Raw genomic sequence first — 21,677 nt, forward strand, 5'->3', positions numbered from 1 at the left:
AAATTGTCTCCTGCCTAGAACACAAATAGAGGAGCACAGCCAATAAAAGAAAGGAATGTGGAGTTTTTATAATCGACAACTAGGAAAACTCTTAGCCTCTAAAAAAAAAAAAAACCTTCTAACCCTAGAGAGCACCACATCCATTTGCCCCTTGTTGTGCTCTTCTGACACAGCACAATCATTCAGAGCTAGTTGTGACAAACATTTGACACCCCCACCCCCCCCCCCACCCCACGCATGCACACACAACTATTCCCTCCTCCCTCTTTCGAGCTAGGGGAGATTACGGAGATTGAGCTACTTCAAATCACGCTGCAAAAGCTTTCTGTGTAAAAAAAAAAAAACTGTAAGTGCAGGTGTGTGTATGGGTGGGTGTGTATGTGGGTGTTCATAATGTGAGTGAAGCATCAGTTATATCATGACACACATTTCTAGGGGTTTAAAAATAACTGCTCAGTGTGACAGGTTGCTGGTAAATTATTAGTCCTTTTAATTTTATTGGCAGAGCACTTACAGTTGAGAAAATGTTCACCCAAGTCTAGTACTGAGTCCTTAAGGAGCGTTACGTAAAATTTGACTTTCATCAACCTCCATCTGCCTCTGTTAGGCGTTGCAACAACATCACAAAGTCCTTTGACCCGGTAATTGACATGAACAATAAAGTCCCATTTTCACAAAAGATGTGAGTCAGCTGGCCAATTAGAGCAAAGATCCAAGAGACAGAAGGATTTTTATGAAGAGGGAATTCAGTGTGTCACCATGCAAGGCACTGTAATTATGATACTGCTTTGTCCTTTTCTTTATTAACTCAAGAAAAAGGCTTTTCAGTCTTTGTAGCAGAAATGTCTCTCAACTCCAAATCGAAATTTTGAGTTGGTTAAGGAGAGAATTTGCTTGGGAAAAAGTAAACAGGCAAGAAAGTGACTTTTTAAAGCTTAAAGTGAGTTAATAATCCCGTGAAGATTTTCAGATTTAACACAGTTCATTCTTTCTGAGCTACGGAGCAACAAAATTGGCCTTTTAAAATGTTCCAAAGAGTCTGAGATTATTCACTTGTTTCCGAAGCGGTTTGTTTTAAGAATCTGACTTTTTTTCTATTTTTTGTTTCTTGCTTTGAGATAATAAAATGAAACTGGATTGGAAAAAAATAGTTTAAAAAATGGTGTCAAGTCAAGGCTAAATGGCCTCTTAAGATATAAATAAGATGGTATCTCTTGCAGATTAAAGCCCTGGGCCTGGGCCGCAGGCCAAGATAAGTGCATCCTAACGTGTGTGTGTGTGTGTGTGTGTGTGTGTGTGTGTGTGTGTTTTATCAGATCCCAGTGGTCGAGCGCGGCGAGCTGGTACGTCAGGGCGAGCTGACGGTGTGCGGGGGGGCTCGCAGGAAGCGGGCCGGCGTGAGAAACGTTTTCCTCTACCAGCACGTTGTCATCTTCACTAAACAGAAGAGCCCCAGCCCGGGACTCACCGCCTACAGCTACAAACACAGCATCAAGGTACAGTACACACCCCTCTCTCTCTCTCTCTTTCCTTCTATCTCAGTCCTCTTGACTATACTGTATGTTTATTCTCTTCTCCCTGCAGACCAGTGAGATGGGTTTGACTCAGAGCGTGGGTGGGGAGGGAGTGAAGTTCGAAGTTTGGGTCCGACAGGCTCCTCGAACCAGAGACTGCATCACGCTGCAAGCCAAGGACAGGGAAGACAAGGCAGCCTGGACTCATGACATTGCCCATCTGCTGTGGACACACGCCATAAACAACACAGGTACAGTCTGGCCTTTAACCTCAGACGTCTTTAGCCTCTCAGACATATTTAGAAAACCTTAAAAGGTCCCATATCCAGCTCATTTTCAGATCCACACTTGTATTTTGGGTTTCCGCTAGAACATGTTTAGAAGCTGTTTAAAGTAGACATTATTTCATACTCATACTCTCCGCCTGAATGTACCTGTATGCTGTATCTAAAATGTTCTGTTTTAGATCCTGTCTTTTTAAGCTCCACTTCTATAAAAAAAAAAAAATGAAGTTTGCTCTGATTGGTCGGTGTTTATGGGTCTTCAGCATCTGCGATCTCGGAGTCTCTCCCCTGTCACTGCAGCCGGGGAATGACTGTAACGGCACTGTAGCAGCACTTTCTACCTATATATAGTATAGTTGTGACATCACATCCGTACGGAAGTCTTCACGGCTCATTTAAAGGCACAGTTTTTGAATACGGCTGTGTGCATTTGCTGGATTGAGCCTTTTTATACTTACACCGAACACCTAGACCTGCTTTATAAATAAACAAGACATGGAAATTTCACTTTTTTACAATATGGGACCTTTAGTCTACCCTAAAGTGTTCGGATTATAAATAGAAAGAGCAACTTGGGGAGTACTAACTGCACATGTAAAAAAAGTTTCTTAAAGCCTGATAACGTGCTTCTAGTGATGTAACTTGACGGAACTCATTTCGCTTGAGGCTAGAAGCGCAAGGCTACATTAGCCGTAGCATAACACACTCAAAGATCCGACTGAAACTGTCAGCGTTCGAGTTGCATTGTGGGTAATGTAGGTGACAGGTTTTGATAAGAAAAGATATAGCATGGCATAAAAACACTTCTGAAGTAAGTGGTCAACTCAAATGTAATAATAACTTGACATTGCAACATTTTTTTCAAATTGTCCATAACTTTGGCACTCATACAGCAGCATTGTCTTGATCTTGAATCTCATTAAATCCCCGGACACAATCCCAGCATATACTGAGCGTAAAGCAGGAAATCATCCTGAACAAGTGACCAGTCCACTGCAAAGTTAGGGTGTGGGCCACTTTCCCATTTGTCATCCTGAATCAGAACATTGCAGGAGGTCATTTTAGTCTGAAATCCTTCCGTTTTTTTGGACGTGGACTCACAATTCTGATTCCTCTCTGTGTAACTTCAACTGGCTTCTCTACTTTCCTATGAGTAGAGAACACGATCTGCACCAGTCCAATCTGCTGTTTGATTGTTGCTTATTTATTTATGCCCAGCTTTCCAAGCACTGCTGGCTATCACATGTCACATATCCACCTCCTCATATCCATAAAACCTCGAGTCTCAGGATCGCTTCCTGTAATTGGTTCAGATTACAGTATCTTGATAAAATGCTTTGCAGCTGGCATTACAAAACAGGGGCTGACACATATTCACCGTTAACTTACTGTTCAAACTGCATTGTTCCCATGTTCCCAAACCATAAACAAACTGTATTTTCATTGAGAGGCCGAGTCCTTCCCTTACCCACTTACACCACTCGTATTTTATATAGTTGTTTTACTGCAATGTGCTTTACATAAGAACATCTTTCAAACGCAGTTGAGTACATTATGTGATTTCTGTGTGAAAGTATTTTGTTTTCTGGCTTTTTAAAAAGCTTATTTACAATTTTTTGATTTTTTTTGTACAATTTCTCCTCCTTAATCTTCCAGAGTTGTGTCTGAAGGAGTCACTCTGCATGGGAATTTCTAGTAAGCTGCTGCTGGATGCGACAGGAACTCAAGTCTCAGAACTGGACTCTATCTACAGTCTCAATGACAGAGGTAGGCTCAAACGAAGTGTATATCCACAACGTTGCGGGATTGCTCTTTTTCTACTGGAAACTCCGCCGGATGCCCAATTACCTCCCTCTTTGTGTCGTAATTTTAAATTCTAGTCAATTTCTGAGGACTATGGTTAACTACTCCTCAGTTTAGCTAGCTGTCTGGATTTACCCTGAAGAGATCTATCTGTCCAATCTGAGTTTTTTAACACAACTTGTGCAAAACAAGTTCCTCACCAAGGCTATTTAGCAGAGGCGCCGTGGCTGTGCTCGGTGCTTAGCACCCTGCCAAGATAGTTGTGATTGGTTTAAAAAAAAAAAAAAAGCCAATAAACTAGATCACATTTTTCTCCTATCCCGGAATGCTATGTGGACCGGCCAGACCCTGCTCCACAGGACTGTGGAGGAAGGTCTGGGAATGTGAGACTAACTCAAAAGGGAATACATCCGCAACACTTATTCTGCACATGAGGGATGCTGCAGGTACTAGGAGCACTGGGCTCTTAGGGGAGCTGCACAGGGAGAAAACCATTTGCAAAGCATTGAAATGAATTGGTATGTACAGGTAGCTCACTAAAAACTGAACACTTAATCTTACAGAGAATGTGCTCATGTTTTTGGAAAAGATGAGTAATAAAAAAAACAAATAGCGATTTAGTGTGGAGTCTTGATTTGAAACCCTGCAGTTTCTCCTCTCACCTTCCAAATACAGGAAGCCTAAACCATTTTTCAGTTCAATCTTTGGCTTCAGGAAGCCGGTCACTTTTATGTGACCAGAACGGGTTATTGGATTGTTCAAATTTGCTCTCTGAGCTGAGAGTGATGTGGCCCTGAGATTACAGACGGGGAAACAAAACGGGTCCTGGGTGTTTCTCCTCATGTGACAATGTAATAACGTGGTACATGTTTTTTTTCAATCTGGCGCCCTCAGGCTATTCTATGAATTTTTGATATTTGACTCACACTGAGAAATTTTGAAGAGCACTGACGTGCCTGCAGAGAATATGTAGCTCTGTCGAAAAGCACCATTTACTTGTGCTGTGATAAAAAAAAATTAAAAAAAATAAAAAATCCCATTACAATCTTCAGTCCCGTGTCTCCCTTAAACTGTGGCTTTGTTGTGCTTCCTGTATCCATAACCCCCCCCCCCAAAAAAAAAACTGTACAATGACAGTGGTGCACTGGTTTAACAACTATTGCATATTTACAATACAGTTGTAATTTTATTAGTTTATATATATATATATATATATGTTATGTATTCAAAAAAGACAAGAAAAACAGAACGGAACATGGTGATAGGACAACATACACTACTGGTCAAATGTTTGGAGTCACTTAGAAATTTCCATTGCACTCCATTATAGACAGAATACCAGTTGAGATCAGTTGCATTGTTTTTTTAACCAGGGCAGCAGTTTTCAGATTACATTATGTGCTTAAATAATTGCAAAAGGGTTCTTCAATGTTGTCTCAGTTAGTTTTTTAAAATGATATCAGATTAGAAAACAGAATGGGCCTTTGGAACATTGAATGAATGGTTGCTGATAATGGGCGACGTAGATATTGCATTACAGATCAGCCCCCCCACTCAGATCAGCTGGTATTCTGTCTATAATGGAGTGGTATGGACATTTGTAAGTGACCTCAAACTTTTGACCGGTAGTGTACAATAACATAAAAAAACATGGACAAAATAGTAAGTTATCTGATATGTAATTGTAAAAATTAAATAGCCTTGAAGGGCAGAGAGAGCAGTAAGCGAGCATGGTTAAATCTGACATTCTACTTTTCATTGAACAGCGAGTAATTTGATTTTCTCTTTAATATGGTTAAGAAAGGGATTCCATACTTCATTAAAAGTCTTTGTGGAGCACCTTTTTATTTTCTATAGTACTGTAGAAGTATGCGTAAATGAAAAATACTGAATTACAAAGAAAGTCCTGAATAAAATAAAGAATACTAGCAAATTTAAGTATCAAAAATAAAAGTAGAAAGTAGTATAAAATGTTGTAAAGTGCAGCTATCCCAGACGGTACTGTGTTGGAGTATTTACATTTAATTTATTGTTTAAAAAAAAATGGTGCTTTTTTTAAAGGTCCAGTGTGTAACATGTTTAGTTGTTTATTATCAAGATCGGTGTTACCCGTTCACAAACGTGTCCTTTTCATGAATATTCACCACCACCATCAATTCCAAGTATTCCTATTATTTTTTTTGTATCTCCCCTGGCGTATTTGATTTGACCTGTCTGTATTGTATACACTTGTAGCTGTATACTGTTACTGATATATGATCAATAAAAAAATAAAGTAAAAAAAGTATTCCTATTGGCTTGAAATTTTACGTTTCCATTTGCATGGACTGGGGTAGACTCTCCATATTCATGCACTATCTTGAAATACGTTAGCCGGTAAGGGACATACAAGATACACTGCTCCGCCTTTCGCGTTTTCAATCAATCAATCAATCAAGACCTTTATTTGTCCCAGAGGTGCGATTAATTTTGCTGCAGAAGCAAGAAGTTGACATACAGTACATGACAACAAAGATGACAACATCAATTAAAAATACAGGATCAGACCAAATGGGGAAATAAATACAACATTAAAAGTTTAAGTCCAAGTGTGCCTTATGTGCTGACGTTACCTATTCTTTACAGAGTTAACCAGAGAGATAGCAGAGGGTACAAAAAAGAATTTACATCTATTTGTTTTGGCTGGTGGCTGGCTGACTGAAGCGGGAACCAGAGGGCAGCAACTTAAATTCTGCTTTCAGGATATAGTGCTCCGCTTTTCGCGTTTTCACCGTCACATGATAAACTCACAGGTGCTGCTAATCTGCTAATGGGTATCGTCGCTTAGAAGGAAACATGGAAGATCACAAGTATTCCAAATCCAAATTCCAGGAACAGGGGTCTTCTTCATCGCCCAGAAAAAGAAAAAGGATATTGAAAAGAGCAAAAGACTACCTTTTTGAAGCGTGAAGGCTACCGTAGCTGTAATACGTACTTGGAACTGCGTGGTGCGAGAGAGTTGATTGCGATATATGATCTCAATGCTAGATGGGAGAAATTCAGAATCAGAATCAGAATCAGCTTTATTGACCAGGTATGAAGACACATACGAGGAATTTTCCTTTGGAGCATAGTTGCTCACAATGTGCTTACACATTCAAAACAAACAACCCAACAGACAATAAATACACACTAATATAGACACACTAATATATATATACTCTAAACAGAAACAATGTAGAGAGATGAGTGCAATGAAGAGACCAATAAAAATGATTTAAATGTGGAACATAGTGCAAAGGGTACTGGGATAAATAGTATTAAGTTATTATATTACAATATGAACAGTATGAACATTATGAACAGTTCTGAAATAGGAAATGAGAATGATTGACAATTCCTACACATTGGACCTTTAACAGTAATGTAATACGGATTTTGACCATGTCGCCAATCCCTATTCCTCAACATAACTGGCCAAAAACTGAGCTATCCAATGAGTAGCTACAATGCAGTTTGATTACAGAAATCCTCTCAGTAATCTAAAACATCAGTCAAAACATGGGTTCAATGTTCAGGCAGCGACATGAATTAAGAGAAGTTCAGGAAAAATGAGTAAGAGAAACTAAAAAATTATCTTGCTCCTACTACAATACTTTAGCACACTCTCCACCTACACACATAATCAGCAACAGGTTCCCTACAGTTCCGTGCTGAATAGTCAAGTATAATCAGAACGCCATCTGAAAAACGAGGGAATTACCTATTAAGATGGAACCATGGCAGGCAGGGTGAAGGAAAATATGATCTTTGTCACAAAACAACTCCTGGAACTCACATCACATATTGATGCTATGGATTCATACTCCAACATATGAGAGGGCGGAGTTACCCTTTAAGAGACGAGATCCTGCCCACAGTGTTACAAGTGAAATGAAAACACACAAACTATAAATGAAACTATAATAACTAAAAATATAATTATTCAGATTCCAGACCAAGCATCCAGTCCCCCAAAGGCCACTGTTGCCTGAGAGCCAAAGTCATTTTTCCATTCATTGCTCGGTGTAATGCACATACTGCTCACCAGGTGTCTCATTGAGCGCAGCCGCTCAGGATTTCAATGCATGAATTGTCCTGAACGCTGTTAGAAATTCATTGAACAGGATGAGAAAAAAAAACAAGCCTTTTCTCTCTGACTCCTCTCTCTTTGTCTCTCCCACACCCAGTTTCTCCTAAACCCAGTTTCATTTCAAGACACGATGATTGGTTTGCATTATTGAAGTGTACACACACACGTACACCACCACGTACACACACACGTACACACACACACACACACACCCACACACACACACACACCCCACACACACACACACACACACACACACACACAACACACACACACACCACACACACCACACACACACACACACACAAATGCCTATCTAAATGGCAAAGAATCCATGTATGCAAATCAAGCCTGAATGCATAATGATATCATTATTTGATATTTGATCCACTACCTGGAGCAAAAAGAGAGAAAAATACATATTTTAAGTGTGTTACATCTGCTAGATATACTGTATTTTGGTATCTGTTAACCTCTCTCTCTCTCTCAGTCCACAGTAGCTGCTCAGACTCCTCCTCTGTCGGCAGTCAGAAGGAAGGGGGATCCCCGGCGTCTGGAAGGGACCCCAGGAGAAGCTCCGGATCAACAAGTTACTCCCAGGTGGGGTCACAGTGTACTCCCGCATACAGTAACACACAATCCACTGCAAAGGAGATGAAAACGTTTTTTGGCTTTATTGCTGTAATGACTCAACACTTCACCATGGTTAAATGTAGATTCAAAATGTGAGGAATGTGAAGTGGAACCACAGGCTCTTTTCCAAATATCAGAAGGCTTTCCAGGAATCTTTTCTTTTTTTTTTTTTCTTTTTTTTTTTTTTTAGGAACCTGCATTTTTCAAAAATGTCTCTGATATAACTTTATGACTCTAAAGGACCGGGAACTACCCGGGCAGAATTTGCAACACTGAACATAGTCAGAGACGAGCCTTGAGACTGCTAATGAGTACAGCATTCTTTCAAACCAAGCACTGGTTGTCACTGGGATCAGTTCAGTCAGCCAACTCACATAGAATGGATTTTATGACGTGAATGTAGAATATGTACAGCATTGACATTTGGCATCTAGGCTCTGATATTTGATGACATTACTGTCCCTTGTAGGGGAACGTAGAATCAGAGCCTACAGGTGGATGCTGGGGCTGAATGTGTCATCAGCAGCTACAAAAGAATACTACTACTTCTACTACTACTACTACTACTAATAATAATAAGTTTCTTTGATATAGAACCTTTCACATGATAAACATTTGTAAAATGCAATAAGCTCTGACAAAAAATAACTGAAAGACAAATGAAAATCCTTTAAAAGATTAAAACCTAAAACCCAAAGTTACAAACATAAATCTAAAGCGAATTTAAACTTCAACAGAGACTGCAAAACGTAAGACAGTAGGAAGGGCGTTCCACAGGTTTGGAGCCACCGCTTCAAAGGAACAGTCACCTTTTAGTTTTAAGTGAGTAGAGCAAGGTTTGGAGGGAAATTATTACAAAATCTGCACAGAATATCAGTGAGAAATGCTCTCAAATTGAAAGAATACGCTCTTAAATAAAGATAGGAATAAAACTCCATAGGGGCCCACCAGAAGTCCCTGGTTAGAAGACCCGAGGGACCTGTTAGTAGTGTACGGAAAGATCAGGTCAGAGATATAAACAGGTGACGCACCATGCAAAGCTTCATAAGTCAGAACAAGAACTTTAAATCGGATCCTGGACCTGATCAGAAGCCATTGTAATGAGTATAAAATAAGAGTGATGCGCGACATCCTGCTGGACCTGGTCAGCAGCAGAGTTCTGGACTAGTTGTAGACGGGTTGCAGTAAACAAGCCGGGATGATATAAAACCATGAATGATCATCTCAAGCTCGGATTGCGAAAACAACAGCTCCGAAGCGGTAGATGAAAGCCTGTCCAAATCCAAACCAGCCTAAAAGCAAAATTAGAAAGAGTGCGCTGATGAAACAGAAAGGAAGTGAGAAAAACAAAGCATAAAGATTAACATTCACTTTCAACTTTATTCGACTTTCAGTCAGTAATGTCGCAGGGGCAGTCTGTGATTATGGGTCAAGTCGGGACCACGTATACATTGGTTTGAATCTGTGTGCTCATGTGTTCTTAGTGAATATGTGGAAAAGTGTGTTGTGTGTTGGTTGTTTTACGACAGAACCAAACCCCAAAAACATTTAGCAGGATGCTTAACCCTGTGGATTAAGGGTTAAAACGCTGACCATGATCCATAACATGCCCAGTTTTAATCTGTCTGTTCTCTCTCTCTCCCACTGCTATGTAATCAATGTATGAAAATGCAAAACCGGTTAGTAGATCGTCCGCCTGGATGGCGTGCAACAAAGGTTCCCGGCTGGACTCAAAATGGAGGCGTTGCAATTAGAAATCGTTGAAATGTGTCATTTTCTAATCAGTAATTTGCCTGATCTTCATGCATGGTTCTTCTTAAGATGGATGAGTGCATTCAAAAGCCCATTTGGGGGTTTTTTTCTCCAATTTTTACCCGCACTAGTAATCTTTCCACTGTTCTCATGGTTAATATATTGCACAAGAAAAAACACGTTTCTTTTATTTATAGTTTATTTGTGCAAAATGGAAAACATAAATATGTCCCTCAGCTGCTGTGGCATCGCAGCCATTTGAATGTAACCTACGCCTGAGATTAGTGGAGTCGTTGTGCTACAACTGCAACAGTTTCAGTGAGGTGATAAAAAGGTGTCCTTCAAATGGCAACATCATTTCTATATGTTAGTAAAGTGTAGACAGGAGAATGCATTCTCTTAGCTGTAAGGAAACAGCAGTACCTGTCTGCCATCTCCATGGTACAGTTTAAATGAAATTGCTCTGCGCGCGCACGCACACACACACACACGCACGCACACACGCACGCACACAGACACACACACATTCTCTCAATCTCTTTATCAAGCAAACAGAATATGACAGATTGGCAAACAGACTGCGCTGGGAACAGATTGACAGACAGACGGACACACGCATCCCAAACAGATAGGGCAAACACACAGACAGTGATACGCACATATTCAACAACAGAGGGAGGATAGCCGCTTGCGCCAATGTACATGCACACTATGGCATGCGCACACACACACACACACACACACACACACCAGAATACAAATATGTGACTGTTTCTGTTTGTCTTTATTCCTCCTCAGAGTCAGTCTCCCTCTACAGCCGTGTAACCGTCATCTCAATAAGAGTAAGTTACATTTCTCTCATCTTTTCTTCCTCTCTCTGTTGTTGCTCTCTTTATATTGCTGCTCATGTCACAATGTCCCAGCATCGCTTACTTTCTGATTCTACCCGTTTTGTCGAATCTGTTTCTACGTAAAGAAATCTAAAAACACGTCCTGAAGAATGCTTAAGATCCATGCAAGAAATGTAATGTTTAATTTCTTTCTGTCTCTTCCTGTAACTTTTTCCAATCAGAAAACTGGACCCTGGACTGAAGATTTCAACATCTCTATTCCACCCCTGGGCAAGCCCAACTGGACTTTGAGGAGCAAGAAAACAAAAGAGAGACCCTCAGTCTATTTGAACTTCTCTTATATGCTTGCTAACCTTCCCTCCCCCCCCCCTACCCCCATTCACCTACTTAAAACAATAAATGACAGCTGATTAGCTGGAGCAGAGCTGCCCTGCATTCCCCGTGTTTAACACCCCCCCCCCCGCCCGAAGAAAGCTGCCTCCAAAAAAGGATCCAAACTGCCCTGTTTAGACCATGACAAGCACCAGCAGGGCTCTCTGTGCTCCGCCATTTTGGATCTGCCAGTCTCAGTTGCTGGCAAAGTCATTGACACCAAAGGCACTTCAGCCACACAGTGTGGCCATTGTCTGCCCCGCGGCTCCCCGCTAGGCCATACCACTTGGTCTGAACCACTGATTGCCTGGCTGGCTGGTTGCCTGTACGCATCACATGCTCCAGCATCTGACAATAAACAGGAAGTAATATGCGGGGCTTAAATCCACTGTAGGATTGCAGATTTAGAATGTATTATGTACTTTGTCATTTTCATAACGCTGAATGGAGTACTGTAGGCTTTCCCCCCCCCCCCCCCCCCCCTGCCTGTGTAAAAATGTGTGGCATAGGCTAGGTGTGATTGCATCTATGTAAATGAGGCAGGGGTGGTGTGAGCATGCACACACATACACACAAACACACACAGTGTCCTTCAACACATGCAGTCATTCTTATTGTTTATAAGACAGTGGAGCTCTATTCACATCCACATGCTCACACACACAGTCACTCTGGCCATTTTAGAGCCTGGTACAGCGACTAAATCAACATCAGGCAAGGTTACATCTGATCACACACAGTAAGCATTGCCTTGATATTGAACGGGAACGTCTTACAAAATCATATCCATATGTTTGTTTAAGCTAATGGTGTTGCATTAACAGTGGCAAGGACTTATTTAACCTTCTTTAAAGTATAACTTATGTCAGCAACATGAGCTTCTTGGTGCCTTATACGTACTGATAATGAATTTAAAACTATTATTTTGATATAAGTTCCATATTCTGTGTGCCAAAGGTATAAATAATGGGTGTCTGTGCAATGTTGCTGCGTGTGTACAAAGACGTATTGTTGTTACATTTAGTTTGAGCTTTCCTGGTCTCCATAAAATGGAGAGAGGTGGATCTGTTTGATGTGCTATATTCTGGCTCTGCTGGGTTTTGTGCTTGCGATCAGAAGACATGAACTACATGTTAATTCTTAAAGAGACAATTTACTCAAATCTGACTTCTACTGTAGGAAACTTTTCTTCATTTGACCAACAACCTAGATGCCCCCAAATGTTACTTTTTAGCTTCTGCTTGTGAATTTTTGAGTTTCAAGATCACAGTTTGAAGAGGTCCTTAGTGATGTCTCTAAAGCCGATTGGCATTGTGATGTCAGGGGATTGCTTTAGATCAAAGGTGTCAAGCTCAACTTTACCAAGGGTCACCCTGGACAATAAGAATCACATCAAGAGCCAGACCTAACGTTTATATAGACTTTATTTTTTACTGCTTTTATTTAAGAGAAAAGACAAATATTTGACTATATTTCTGCATGTCTCATATAGTCCTCTCACTCATAGTTTGATTGACATAAAGCCCTAACAAAGTCAGCAATAAATTTCCTTAGCCATCCTTGGAAAAAAAACTCCAACTAAGGTCGGGGGAAAAAAAGCGCCAAAATGTCAAAAAAACGGCAAAGCGCCAAAAAACTGGGGCCAAAAGTGACAAAAACTACAGAAAACAATTACATAAATTAGATGGGCCAAAATTTATTAGGAACCAAAATTGATATGCGGGCCTGATCAGAGTCTGCATGGGGCCGGATTTGGCCCCCGGGCCTTGAGTTTGACACGCATTTAGGTTAACTTTTTAAGGAATAGTTCGACATGTTGGTAAATATTCCTATTTGTTGTTTTGACAGGAATTAGATGAGAGGATCCATAACAATCTCATGTCCGTACAATAAGGAGGAAGATGCAACTAGCAGCTTAGCTTAGCATAAAGAGTTGAAACAGGGAATCAATGACAACAAAAACTACCTACCAGCACCTCTAAATATCCCTAATCTGTTTGAAAAAATGTCAAGTTGCGGTTTAATTACGGGATCCTGTACCGGACTATTTTTTTTCTTGAGGTTGTCAGTTATGAGTCCCCTATGAAGCTATACTCGTCATTATTCACAATTTTCTGTTGTATGAATTAAAGAAATGAGATATAACGTGATTTTTAATGGACTTTTGAGGTGCTGGTAGACTTATTATGTTACCTCTAACTCTTGCAAAGAAGTGCATTTCCCAAACCTTCCCTTTACAGATATCAAATCTCAAGACTAGGGAACAGGCTTTATGAAAAAATAACTTCCACTCAGGCAGACTAACACGTGGGTCCACTAATAGAAATACATGTTACACTTCTATGAGATGACTATTAGATTCTATTTGAATATGTAGGCCTACAAAATGACGCACAACTTATCTGGCACTTGTCCTTTTTATGTTATGACTCAGACAACACAAAAAGCATCAATATTTCATATAATGATGTATAGTTCATATTGTATGGCAGCAAGCCTACAGCCAGTAAAACCAACCATCATCCACTCTTCGGTTTGATTAGATAGCATGTGCATCACGATCAAACGAGATCATGCTTGAGGTACAATATGAAGCAATCGGGGAGCGGAAGCCAGCAGCCGGAGGTCCAGCTTGCATCTGCAGACAGCAGCAGCAGATTGTTGGCGTTATCAGATTTAGCCCATTTCATATCTGCATTCAAATTCAAAAATTGCAAATGGATATTGAGCCGTTTCTAAATCAATATGTAATTTGTTGGCGTGGAGAAGGCCCGTCCACTAGATAGCCTTTAGCTGTTTGGTACATTGCGTTATATTGGAAGCAATGTAATGAACACCATCTTTCATTCTTACTGCAATATAGATTGTCATATGCAGAATCCCTGACTTTTGTATGCCGTGGCGAGGCAGTATTAATGTCTAGAAACTTTCCCCTTGCCCTTTTCTACGACACACTCTGCCTGATGTTTACATTTTTTTTGAAAAGGAATGTGGAATGTTGGAAATGCATGTTGTGCTTACTTGATAATTGTACTGTTTTTTTTTTTTTACTTTTCTGTGTTGAATTAAAACTGGATGCAAGTTCCAACCTCGCAGATGGAGATTTAGGAGGAGTGGAGGGTTAGAGTTTGTGTGTGAGCCGTGGAGCAGGACTAACCTCAAAACGGGGCCTGTAACCTCGTAACCTTAAACTTGCTGTAACGAGTGGGGTCTGTTCTGTAAAAGCCAGCTGTGCTGCCGCTTCTACCGGGCCTCACAAAACTAAATATTAATCCCGTCACGCCATATAAATAGTCTAGGGATAAAATTCTCTAAGGAGGGGGCAGTTTGAGGCTGATTTTGGGTCCCTGTCAGGGAGCTAAAGAAAAAGAGAAAAGGGGTTGGGAAACGGGGGGAAAATGGGGGGGGGGCGGAAGGGGGCAAAACTAGGGAGAGAAAAAGGGAGCGCAGAGGAGGACAGGAAAGTAGGGGGAAAATGTGGAAATACGAGGGCAAAGGGGCAACAACAAAGGCACATTAAAGGGGATACAGACACGAGGGGGGAGAAAGGGGAAAAAAAAAAAGGAAAAAGAGGGGGGCTTTAAAAGGGGGGAGACACAAAGTAAGTTAAACTTTTTTTTTTCTAAGGAAAATAAAAGGGGCCGAGAACCCCGAATGGATGAGGGAGAAGGCGGCGGGGAAAAGGGGGGTTTTGGGAAAAAGCCAACGTGGCGACAAAGAACGTGAAAGATATCGGGGGAAACATAAAAGGGGATTTTCACCCCGGTTACCGGAAAACAGACTTTGCAGCGATTACTTTTTACCCTTTTTAAAAAGGTTAGGGGGGGGGGAGGGGGGGGTGCGGGGGGCGGGGGGAGAGGCGGGAACTAAAAATTTACACCACACCACACACTTTTGAAGTGAAAGGAAAAAAAAAAGAAAAAAGAAAAGGGATTTGGTCATCTCACCGGATAACTCCTTATAGCCCCCAAGCATTTCTTTTTTAATGAAGTGCTGTTGGGAATCGAATTTCCGGCACAGCATTTGGCAAAGGGAGGTCGAGCAGCATGTTTTTGTGTGGGTTTTTTTCATTTTATTTTTTTTTTTTTTTTTACCCTTTAAAAACCATTTGACCTAATGTTTAAAACACTCAAAACAATCTGCCCCGGGGAACTGATCTCTTAATGAACACGATTTTAGGTTTCCAGCGATTTTGGTGTTTTCTTGTTAAAATATTAAAGTCAATTTTTTCACTTTTTTTACCAGAAAATTTTGTTCGGCCCGAAAACATCTGCAAAATACGTATATAAAAGGGATCAATTAAAAAAAAAAGAGCGATAAAGGGCTTAAGCAAACACTGATGTTAAACGTAAATTGCCATTAAATGCCCAAAAGAAAACACGACTCCAAAAAAAAAAAAAAAAAAAAAAAAAAACCCTGACAGATAAAGTGTTTCTTTATGGGTTGAGACAATCTCCCACTTCTTAAGTTACGTAAAACCCTTTAGAAACCATTGGATAGCAGATTAACGCATTGTCACAAAGCTTAAAAAACCAGGGCTGACATTTTGAAGTGGCTTTTCGCAGGGCAGCGATGATTTGCTATAAATAAATAGATCAAAAAAAACAATGGTTATTACCAATATTTCCTAATTTACATTAACAGAATAATTTGTTTTTTTTAAACATGCTCGCACATTGGCGATGTCTAGACACAGGTATGTATCGTATGTTTGTCGTCCAAAATGGATCCACATTACACAATAAACATCTTGTTGTTTGCTCACACACACAGCGCCTACACCCCCGTCAAAATCAAACACACCTCACACAACCTTCCCTGCAATAATAAAAGCCATTAAGCATGTTTCTATGGGCACACACCCTCCAGCATTTTACACATGTAATATTATCCCACCAAATCTCTCCCTCCCTCCTTCCTTCCTTCCTTCCTTCCTTCTTCCCTTCCTTCACTCCTGTCTCTCCATCAATCCACGTCCTCAACCCTTCCCCTCCCTCTTTCCTCTCCATCTCCATCACCATCCTTTTCTCTCCCTTTCTATCCATCCATCTTCCTCCCTCCCTCTTAATCTCCACCTCTCCCCCTCCTTTTTATCTTTCATTCCCTCCTTTCTTTCCCTCTGGCCTGCTCTGCACTCTCTCTCTCTCTCTCTCTCTTTGAGTGTGTGTGTGTGAGAGTGTGTGTGAGAGTGTGTGTGAGAGAGAGATGCTTCAGTGCCCTCTGTATTGTGGCTGCATTGTGCCAGTAGGCGTCGCCGCGACAGCCGTTGTCACGGCAGCATTGTGATGGGGGGGTGAAGGGGGTGATGGTGTGTCTGTGTGGGGTGGGGGTGGGAGTGTATTACAGTATCAATACCCTGACACTGCGACAAAAAGGACAGCAGCCGTAGCCACATATCACTCCACCTCTGCACTCCTCCTCCCCCTCCTCCGTCGTCTCCTTCCTCCCTCCCTCCCTCCCTCTTTCCTTGCGACCCCCCCCACCTCCACCTACTCCTCCCCCCGAATCAATTCCTCCTCCCCTCCTTTCAATTGATTTCCCACCATATCTCACTGAATATGTACATATTGATCCCCCTCCTCCTCCTCCTTCTCCCCAGCCCACCTCAGCCTCATCCCTCACTCTTTTCTTTCTCTCCTTCTCTTGTTTTTACTCAAGCATCTATCAGATTTCACCCCCCATCTACGCCCCTCTCCCCTCCAACCTCGCCCCTTATCTCACTCCATCTCTCCATCTCCCTCTCTCTCTCTCTCTCTCTCTCACACACACACACACACACACACACACACACACACACACACACACACACACACACTTTCTTCATCTTTCATTTCATCTCCCCTATTCTTTCTCTTTCCCAGTGCCATCTCTTCTGCCCCCCTCACTCCATCACACCTCCCTCCCCGTCTCCCTCCCTCACGGCTGTTTTTTTGTGTTTTGTGTGTGTGTGTGTGTCACTGTCTCACTCACTCTCTGCATATTAATTGGTGCATTTCTGCTGCGGCGAAGAAAACAATCAAAGCGTCAGGGGCGGGTGATGATGCCATTGTGGCAGCCGCAAACATATACACATATGTACCATGAGCATACACACAAACACAAACAGATAGGAGACACACACACACACACACACACACACACACACACACACACACACACACACCACACACACACACCACACACACACACCACACACACACACACACACACACACCACACACACACACGCATATATTCTGTACAAGGCCGACACACCTAGGTTTTAGTTTGCAGAAACACATGAGCTGACAGAGAATGCATTCATATGAACTTGTACATATATAAGTGGCTGACATGCAAAATGTGCACAACACACACACACACACACACACACACACACACACACACACACACACACACTCGTATGCACACATTGATTTACTATGCACACACACTGAGAGAAGCATGCACTGCACATGTGCCACAGACTTAGTCAGTCACTCTCAGATACACAATGGCAGGCTTACAATGGCTGATCCACGAGATATGTTCTGCGTCAGCAACGACATTTGAATTTCGCAGCCAACATTTACCTTCACACAGCCTTTAGCTGAGGACGTTCAGACTTACTGTACAATTGCTGTTTCTTCTATCTGTGAGCGTTAACACACAAAGGCGGAGGTTACTTCTAAATACGGTTTACACTGAAGCCCTATTATTAAAAAGAATCAACTCAAAGTGAGGGAATGAAGTGAACATGTAAAGGTGAACATTTCCGCAACACTATTCAGCCGGCTTTTTTGTTTCGCAATATGTTCTGTACGTAACTCTGTTACTCTCTTTGATAAAGGCTGCAAGGTGACGGAAAGAGGCGCGTGGGCTGCACCACTCCACGAGCGTCCTATCCCACGTACAGTACTGTAGATTTGACTCTCTGCTTTTTGTTGTGGTCGTTTGGCCTTATCTAGTGCAGCAACAGTGCACCACAAAAATGGAGAATGGAACGCAAGAATAAGTCGGGTGAAAAACAAAGTCTGTGTTTAATTCAGCACTTGATACTTTAACAAAATTCTGATGGAGATGGAGCAGATAAAATGGATGGTGCAGGTCCAATGAAAATACTTAATAGTTTCCAAAAGTCCGACAAGAAGATGGAACCTCCAATGCATGTTTATATGGCTAATTGTTTCTGAAATCTAGATCAGTCATATCAAGATTATAGATACGCATTCAGCCAGATTCCAATCAGATGTAAACTTGGTGGATGAGACCCGTACAAGTAGGCAACGAGTCTTTACGCCCACTCTAACCCCTATTTTCCACCACGCAAGCCCCCCCCCCCCCCCCCCCCCCCCCGTGAGCAATCACAGTCATTAAGTCAATGTTTGATATTCCACCACACATGTCCCGGGTATGTGCGTTTTAGCTTGGCTAAATATAAGCACCAGGTCTATTTTCACGCGAGCCGCAGGATATTGGAACAGCCGGGCGAGAAGGAAAAAAAAACAGCGAGAGTATTCAATTCATCAAATTCAATTTACCAAAATACACCCCTCAATATCGTACACCGCTCCTCTACAACACCACGGACGATGAGAGACAAAACATTTTATAAGGACAGAAAAGAGAAGGCATGGAGATTCATTACAGGAGTGCTTGGAGTGGAAGGTAGACTGTAAAGTACTTGTAGAGACGATATAATACACAAAACGGTAGCGCAGCCGGAACGCAACTGTGGAAAATCCAGGTCAGAGGTGTAAGTAAAGTAACCAAGAACTTTTTTACTTAAAGTCCAGTCCTCAGTTGTTTCCCAACGCCCGTCCCACAGTCATCTTCACACCATAGGTCAAAGGGCAGGGTATTGTTTTAAAAATACAATACCAGTACCCTTAAAGTGATACAGATACCAAGAGAGTACTTCATTTGATACCTGATATCCATCATGTGAGTGGAAGCATCTCTGAACTGCCAACCCTGTCCAATACACCAAAGTCAACTTTACCACACCACAGGCGGTGTGTGTGGTAGCGGCTGCGGTAGTGTGCCAATCACATGTCACATTAAATCCCCAAACTAGTTTTTTCTAGATATATGAATGTAAGTTTCAATACTACCTGGAACTGTTTTTTTTTTTTTTGGTCGATACCTTAGAGGGTTTTGAATACCCAGCTTTAAAGTCCGCTATTTACAGTTGAGAATTTTCATACCAGCACATGGGCTGAAATTTGAAAGTTTGTAGAAAAAAAAGGTATGATAACATTTAATCCATGGACTACAACTAATGTGAGAGCAGACACTCATGGTGATGAACCCCCAGAGAAGTATCACACAACTCTGCAGTTCCTTTTCCTTCCTTTAGCTCGGTGGTTTGGTTTTAAAACCCCCTCCATTTAAAACAGCTCTTTACTTATTAACGGTTCACTTGGATGTTTGAGTGGCAGAGGGATGTATCTGTAGAGTCTGACACTAGGAGACAGTTTGAAGGGGGAACGTTTCTCAGCGCTCACCTCAAGTCTGAATTTAAAGGTGCCTTGCCGCACATATTTCATTACTTTGTGGTAATGTCTGAAGTTCTACCATGGAGTCTGTAACATTTTTGTGTGGAAAACATGCCTTGGTTACCTTGTTTCAAGCCATTCTAGCGAGGTATAGAAAGCCTGCAAGAAAACTCAGCTTGATTTGGGCCAATTCTCATGAAAGGTCCCATGACATGGTGCTTTTTGGATGCTTTTACACAGACCTTGGTGGGCCCCTCATACTGTATCTGAAGTCTCTTTCCCAAAATTCAGTCTTGATGGAGAATTACAGCCACTAGAGCCAGTCCCACAATAAGCTTTCCTTAGTATGTGCCATTTCTGTGTAAGTAGCTATTGAGGATTGAAAGAGGGGGGGCAAGGTGAAGGGTGTGCCCTTGACCAACTGCCACTTTGCTCGTTTGAAAGCCATGATGTGTCTCTCTCTCATTGGGGGCAAATTCTCTGGGCGAAAGCAGAGAAAGGTGAGGTAACCTTGCTCGTTATGACATCATAAGGGGCAAGATTCCAGATCGGCCCATCTAAGCTTTCGTTTTCTCAAAGGCAGAGCAGGATACCCAGGGCTGAGTTTACACCTATCTCCACTTCTAGCCACTGGGGGAACTCCTATTCTTCTATTCAACAAGCTAAGCTGCTTGGCTCTGATTGGTTGACACTAGCCAATGACAGCCTGGCTATCAGCATTTTTTTACCCAGCGCAACTGGGCGATCTCATGAATAGTAATGAGCTCAGGCAACATGATGTCAGACTGACCAGTTTTTGTAATTGGCCTGATTTATCTGCTTATTTCTATTCCCTGGCTAGAGCTGACAGAGGAGGTAGCAGTTCATTTTCACATTCACCACATAACACAAACACATATGGACCTAACATATTTTTTAAAAATTCAAGTAAAAATGGTTTTGTGTGGCAGAGCACCTTAAATATGTAGACATACTAGCAGCATTTTGTGACATCATAGCTGGAATTGGAAGCCAATCGTGGTTCATTATACAACTCACAAATGTGTGACGTGGACACTTGAAACCTCCAGTCCTCATTTACAAAAAAAAAACTATTTGTCTTAAAACATTTCTGGAGGGGTTCCCAGCAGATGTTTTCAGCAAAAGGGCCCACTGTACACAGCCTGGCCAACACCAAACGGCAAACACACAAAGTTAGCGAATAACTGGTGAAGAAGGTCAAATATCTAACAACTTGAGGGCTAAAAGGAGTGTGAATATTGGATTTAGTTCATCAGGTGGTCGGACACATCATTGCAAAGGGATGGTGACATTACTCCAGGTCTGCTGAATTGGCGATAAGACAAATGTTAACTAAGGCATCAGCCATTACAACTTTTTTATAAGATGATTCTTTGAAGGGGACAGTTCTTCTTCCTTCAACTGACCAAAAATATCAGACTATAGCTTTGTAGCTTTTGAGATATTGCATATGTTTTTGCATATGTTCAACTTTCAGCATCAAGTCGCATGCACCACATTAATAACAGGAGAAATAGGAAGCCATAACATACCATACCATTGGCAACTGACAAAAGTGGGTGCAGCCTGTGCAAAAAGTGTGTATTATATACACATCTGATGCTTTAGTACAATTTGCTATACATACTTTGCCTGGCCTATATACTTTTAAATAAGTCACAGCTTGACTGCGTGGTATTTTTCCAAAGCAACACTTTACTTTTAGTCTGTCCCACTGCTGCTCTTTCTTTGCTGGGGACCCCCTGGAAACCTCCCTAGGGACTGCCGGTTGTCCCTGGGCCTTAGGTTGGGAACCCTACATTCAAATATGTGCACTTTGTTTCTTCCCATCCTGGAAGTGGCCATGTGCTTCCGGGGTG

General features: G+C 41.6%; 1 protein-coding gene across 1 annotated transcript in view; it reads left to right on the forward strand.

The window, feature by feature from the left end:
• The window catches only part of arhgef40 (Rho guanine nucleotide exchange factor (GEF) 40), a 42,066-nt gene extending 27,661 nt beyond the window's left edge, over positions 1–14,405 (forward strand). Inside the window, exons 22-27 of the mRNA XM_032499340.1 lie at positions 1,317–1,496; positions 1,585–1,765; positions 3,455–3,565; positions 8,203–8,312; positions 10,896–10,936; positions 11,168–14,405. Coding sequence (XP_032355231.1) covers positions 1,317–1,496; positions 1,585–1,765; positions 3,455–3,565; positions 8,203–8,312; positions 10,896–10,922 — 609 coding nt within the window. The 3' untranslated portion in view covers positions 10,923–10,936; positions 11,168–14,405. The remainder of the gene's footprint in view (positions 1–1,316; positions 1,497–1,584; positions 1,766–3,454; positions 3,566–8,202; positions 8,313–10,895; positions 10,937–11,167) is intronic.
• Positions 14,406–21,677: the final 7,272 nt, after the last annotated feature.

The sequence above is a fragment of the Etheostoma spectabile genome, chromosome 19, assembly GCF_008692095.1.
Source record: "Etheostoma spectabile isolate EspeVRDwgs_2016 chromosome 19, UIUC_Espe_1.0, whole genome shotgun sequence".
Lineage (NCBI taxonomy): Eukaryota > Metazoa > Chordata > Actinopteri > Perciformes > Percidae > Etheostoma > Etheostoma spectabile.